General features: G+C 36.3%; 1 protein-coding gene across 1 annotated transcript; it reads left to right on the forward strand.

Moving 5' to 3' along the window:
- Window positions 1-924: 924 nt before the first annotated feature.
- LOC148863848 (polcalcin Syr v 3-like) lies at window positions 925-1,465 on the forward strand. The gene has a single exon (XM_088976660.1). The coding sequence runs from the start codon at window positions 992-994 to the stop codon at window positions 1,238-1,240; it is 249 nt and encodes an 82-aa protein (XP_088832786.1). The 5' UTR covers window positions 925-991; the 3' UTR covers window positions 1,241-1,465.
- Window positions 1,466-6,362: the final 4,897 nt, after the last annotated feature.

Genomic DNA, 6,362 nt, shown 5'->3' on the forward strand with positions numbered 1-6,362 from the left:
AATTAGATTACTTTTAGGTGGTTGCCTCAAGGTGGGGAAAATTTGAGGATTTCCCAATGGGTGTCTCACCCTGAACCCACCCTACCACCGGGGACAAGGCGGGAATGGGGTAGAGTGTCTTGATTAGGGGGTGAGGGACAAAGAGGGGTGCCCCATCCTGTGCATCGCACAAGCCCCGCTAATGTCTTCTAAAACCAATAACTTGCCACCTATTCTTTCTAGAATCAAAATCCATTATATAAAGAGTTCACTTTTGCTATGACACTATTGTAGTAGGATATGGTTAAATGTGAAAATCATAACCTTAGATTTATTGATGTGATTAGGGGTGTTTAGGATTTGATTAATTGAACCATAGGTTTATTTTTGAAACCAAACTAGTACTACTGGTTTCTAGAAAATCGGTAATCAAAACTAAACCAAAGTCAATCGATTAACCATCGGTTTTAATATTATATTTTAAATAATAAATAGTATATTATATAATATAAATACATATTTATATATCGAATATATATTTATTAATCTATAATATATGAATAATATAAAATATTAAAAAAATATATATAATATACATATATATTGAAGCGATACCTTCGATTTTTTAAAATAACGAACCACTAGTTCGATTAACTGAAATTTTCGGTTCAGTCTCATCGGTTCCGTTCGATTTTAGTTTTATCTTGCAGCTAGATGTGTGGTTCCATCAAAACGTCACTTCATCTAATTCGAATGCTCGCGAGAGACGTGGAGAAATGGCAAATTGTAAGACCAGACCCTCACATCCAACCGAAGAATGCTCTAAAACACTACGTGAACAAGCGATCCGCTCGCGCAAAGCCAGGACAGAAGCCGAGAAGTCCCAAGGGAGATCCTACAATTCAGATTTCACCCCTTTATAACCGTCCTCTCACTAACATCTGAACCCAGAACAGAACCTGTCCTCCCCCAACCCATAAAGAGTAACCAAATATCAAAGCCAACATTCAAGATGGCCGATGAGGATTTGGCTATGAGGGAGAGAATTTTTAAGCGGTTTGACATCAATGGAGACGGCCAGATATCCTCTGCCGAGCTTGGCGAAACCTTGAAGCAATTGGGCGCGGCTACTCCGGAGGAAATCCAACGCATGATGGCTGAGATCGACACTGATGGTGATGGCTACATCTCTTTCCAGGAGTTTACCGATTTCTGTAACGCCAACCGTGGGTTGATGAAGGACGTTGCTAAGATATTCTAAATCACTCCTCCTTTCTCTCGCTATGCTATTATATGCTTGGAATTCCCCGGCCGTTAATATATGAGAGGGTGCAGGTGCAGCTATACGAGTTCTTTTAATTTGTATTGCTCATTAAAGCCTTGTTTGGTAGAACCGGTTTCCTTTGGTTTTCGGATGTGATCATGTAAGTATTCTTGTAATGTTGAAGCCATGTACGCCATGCTATATACGAGCCTTTTACAACTATCCCATTTGACGCTTTTGTTTTTTTTTTCAAAATTTTCAGATCATCGGGTCCATTTGCTAGTGGGAATAGGGGTTTGAAATCGAACCGTTTGGAAATGAAAATCCATTCCAACGGATTCCATTTCTCAATTGAACCAAACAGGTGGAGAGTGAAAAGACCTTTTATGCACAAGGCATAGGCCCTCCCAATGCAAAGTTATCTTTGTGGGTCCCACCTTGCTGTGCTTCAGGCTTCAGCCCTCCCAAACAGGCATCTAGGCTTCTTCGTATACTCAAACTCATCCCCAGCCCCCACCTGCTCCGCACGAACTCAACCCGACCGAAATTCTTTGGGTCGTAAAATAAGCCCAAACCATTCCAGCAATGAAACAGGATTTTGGGCCTTGGGCTTGCACTTCTAAGAAATGCTCAGCACGGCCAGCACAATACACTACCAGCTCTCCAATTGTATTGCAACGTGATGGATTTATCCTAGGAATGAAAGGTTTCCTTTTGAATCCCAAAAATAAGTCACCACACAAATTCTATTCACGTCTACCCACATAACATTGCAATCACACATGGAGAACATCTTATCCTCTTGTATAATATTTTGCAGGGAGAGATGTTCCCAATTCACGAGGGATAATGTGTTGTAATGAAAGATTTTCTTTTGAACCCCAAAAATAAGTCACCACACAAACTCTGTTCATGTCTACCCACATAACATTGCAACCACACATGGAGAACATCTTATCCTCTTGTATAATATCATGAAGGGAGAGATGTTCCCAATTCACGAGGGATAATGTGTTGTGGGTAGACGTGGGCAGGAGATCTGGAGTCTCAGTCTCTTGATTGAATGTATTTGGGTTCGCTAATCGGGCCTCTAGGCTCCTTCTCTACATGATTTGTATGATGTAGGCAGGTGAAGTGATGATGTCAATGATTTAAACCATCCATCACATAATAGGCCTTCTCGCTTGCCACATGTTCACTTTCTTGGTTCATCTCAACTTTTTGCACCACTCATTTTGAATTTTCCTCTAATCGAGATCGGCTTCTATCAGGGCAAATCTTTGCCCATACCATTCTAACAGCTTTTTGCAATCTTACATTAGAAATATCTCCCCATAAAATAAAGTATACAAATACAGAGATATTCTCAATGCGAGACAGTAAAAACTGCCCAAATGAACTCTGCCCTGACTGAAGCCGAACTCCCCTTAGCCATATTAGTTGAAAGATTATTATTATTTTTTTCTTTTTTCAAAATGTGCCATTAATTAGAAAATGATTTTTAGATTGGACAGATGGAAATTTTTTGAGCCCAAGGTTTTCTTTAAGATAAAAGGGTTACAATGAGGATGGAACCCCAACCCGTCTTATTTATATAGAGCACTTAACAGGTTGGAAATGGATTGAATCACCAGTTGAATCAACTTAAATAGGTTGAGTTGGATCCGGTTGTGAGTACTCATCGGGTTAAATGCATATAAATGGCAAATCCATATCTTTGGCATGTTAACTCTAGCAAGGACACCTTACCTTATATAGAAACTAGTGGCATGGCACGTACATTAGCATGTGTAAGAGGAGATAGTGGAGAGAGAAAAATAAATGATTCAATCATTGACTAATGTGTAAGATAGGAAACTATGTTGTAAAGTTAGGATTTGATTCAATCATTGACTAATGTGTAAGATAGGAAACTACGTTGTAAAGTTAGGATTTAATTCAATCATTGACTAATGTTGGGTGTGATTAAAGCATGTGTAAGTGTTGGGTGTGATTTAATCCAATCATTGACTAATGTCGTAAAGTTAGGAAATTATGCAAATAATAATGGTATTTTAGACATATAAAAGTTTAAATCATTGTTTAAAACACGGATAAATTAAGAAATCATAAAAATAATATATATATCTATATATGTATATATATAAGTTTAAATATAAACCTTTTAATAATATAATCGGTTATAAAGATAAGGTGGAAATTTGCCTATAGATATACGAAAATCCGAACCAATGGCTAAAATTGAGATGTAAAAGGATAGAATAGAAAATTTGAATGTAGACATATTAATGAATTAACATATTATAAAAATAAAATACAAACTTGAATAAATAAAAAGGGTATCATATATAGGTATATGAAAATTGCACCAAAGGGGATGGGCGTGTGAAAATGTAAGATTCTAGAATGCAAATGCTATTCCTTCAATAATAACTTGATAACTTTAGAGTTTAGAGACTTGATTTGTGAAAATGTGGGTCCGGTTTTCTTGAAATGACACATCGTCAGAGTGAAAAGCATATATCCTTTTCTTAAATTTATACCAGCTTCAAAATTTGGTCATTGAACAACTCTCTCTTTCTTAGGAATGTTGATCTCCTCCATTGCTCTCTGTGATCACCTCAACTTATTCAAGATGGCCGTCAAAGTATGCAAGTGGGAATTTTTTTATTTTTTTAGGGGTTTTTATGGTTCAGTACACCCTTAGGTGGAGTTAGGATTTTTTTAGGGGTGGACTGAATCTTGTCCGTGTATTGAGTCAAATTCATGAGCACGATGTAGTTTATAAGGTCTATTAGTAGAATAGAAGGAGGCTGTAAATCAGAATTCTGAGGTAGAGTGCAGGTTAAAAATCACTTTTTTTCAATAATATGTGGATATTTTAATTTGATCATTTACAATTCTCCTAATTATTAATTAATTTTTTAGAATGGTTAGTTATGTTAATTTATTATATACACTTCAAAAAACTGATAAAATTGTGCCGATGATTGTCAAATACTTAGCTAAGATGTATATATATATACAACAGTATAAAAGTTTTTAAATACCTACACCTTAAAAAATAATATTATTTTATAATGATTAAAAGTTAAACTAATGTAATATATATTGTTCCTAATCCTTGAAAATTAATACCTAGAATGCATGTTTAGTTTTACTTTTTTGTTGTTCGGGTTATGGTTGAGCTGGCTCTAGACGCCACGTGTTGCTTATGTGGCCACTTTATCTCCTCGGCCACGTCAGTGTCGCGTCACCTCCGTAGCCTACTTTATCTCCTCGGCCACATCAGCGCCACATTATGTGGATAAGAGCAACAAAGGCAAGAGATCATCGTATAGATGAGGACAACTCTGCTGGGGATAGGTCTTATCCCGAAGACCTCGGCAGTTAACCTCATCCTGACAACACCGGAAGTCTCATCCGACTAGGACACGGATCTTTGGCTATAAAAATGTACCTCCTGCTCAAGGTAAGGGATCTAACTCTTGATTTCCATATCGCTACTTTGCTCGAATCGTACCATTCTCAAACTCTAACTGCTTGGCCCGATTGCCCACTCTCCTCAACTAACTTGAGCATCGGAGTATCTACTTGGGGATAACTCCTCAGGCTTCTGACCTTTCTTGGTTTTAGACATTGCCTGGCTTTGCCCAATTGACAGGATCATTTGACTGCGACCTCGGTTCAAACACTACCTCAGATCGAGCAACATCATACGTGTTATAGACAACATAGAAATAATTTGAAAAAAAAATAATTTTAGTTTTAATGAAATAAAGACATCTGTTAATCGATATGTATTAATGCCGAATTATGAATATTATAAGCAATTTACTCTCGTGCTATTATAGAATTAGTCACAAAAAGACAAGCTAACTATCAATTTTGGGCTAATCCATGTGTTTTTAGGGTACTTTAGCTTTGCCAACTTATTGTGATTTAGGCTTATATATGCTACTATGTACTTATTATAAAGACCACAATATTATATTATATTATTTAGTAAAACAGCCTTGATAACCATAAATATTGATTAAAATAATGTTTATAATTTATGAGGTGTACAAACACCTAACCGCACTATGCTAGCTATTAAAATAAGGAGAAGATATTTAATCTTCCATCTGGATACAGTGATCTTGACACCTCACTGCTTTAGTAGTTGAAATTGAATAGAAAATTCTCAATTGAAGGATATCTTCAGTCCTTTTGACTAAATATATCAAAATTAATTAAAATATAAAACATAAATATCATTAAGTCATGCATGAACAAAGTCTAAATCATTTCTACCCCCACTTAACTAAACAGTTTTTTTTTTCTCAATTGTGTACAAATGAGAGAGAGAGGACAGCAGCCAGCTTCTTTAATGTTTTCAATAACTGTTTATTATATTCAAAGTGGATAATATCGGAACATACAAGAGTCCTTTTATCTTGTTTATAATTGGATGTATGTAGATAGTTTACTGAATTGGCTGAACTTATTAATTATTTATTGTTTTGTCCTTTAATCAACCTAACTTCAGCTTCAGCCATCTTGGAATCTCCTGAATAAATTATTCATTAAAAGACAAAGTAATTTATAAGTTAATCATCCAGTTCAGCTATTTCAACTATCGAAAGTCCTCACAGACTGAAATGACTGAACTTATATAGTATCCTAACATAATCGGGTTGTCCAATTTTTTTAATCCTGGTTGGCTGATTTAATTACTCAATTTTATCCTTCTTTTCCTTCTGTGATGAATGAGACTTAAACACTAATGGTGGCTCAAGGTAAGTCCTCTGACTAGTTGTAATAGAGACTTGGGTCAATTCTCATTAGCATTGCCACCAGGGTTACAGGATTATGGATTTGGAGGATGGGCTATACAATTGTTGCGTAGGGGTGAGCAAACGGGTCAGTTCTACCCAAAAACAAATGGAAGTGATCTCAAATCGGCCTCCAATTGACCCTACCAAATCTGTTATTGGGTAGGGTCGTCTGTTTCCAATTCTTGGAATCGATCCCGATTTAGGCTAGTTCTAGGGTGGGCTTACTCTACCTGATCCAATCTAGGAAATCGGCCTTGATTGGCATTGGTAAATGACTTGGCAAGATTTTTAAAATCGAA

This window comes from Nelumbo lutea, chromosome 3 (assembly GCF_056320005.1).
Source record: "Nelumbo lutea isolate HS-2025 chromosome 3, American lotus-T2T, whole genome shotgun sequence".
Taxonomy (NCBI): domain Eukaryota; kingdom Viridiplantae; phylum Streptophyta; class Magnoliopsida; order Proteales; family Nelumbonaceae; genus Nelumbo; species Nelumbo lutea.

What these genes read in the sequence shown, in the direction of transcription:
- LOC148863848 (XM_088976660.1), top strand. Translation starts at nt 992, where the DNA reads ATGGCCGATGAGGATTTGGCTATGAGGGAGAGAATTTTTAAGCGGTTT.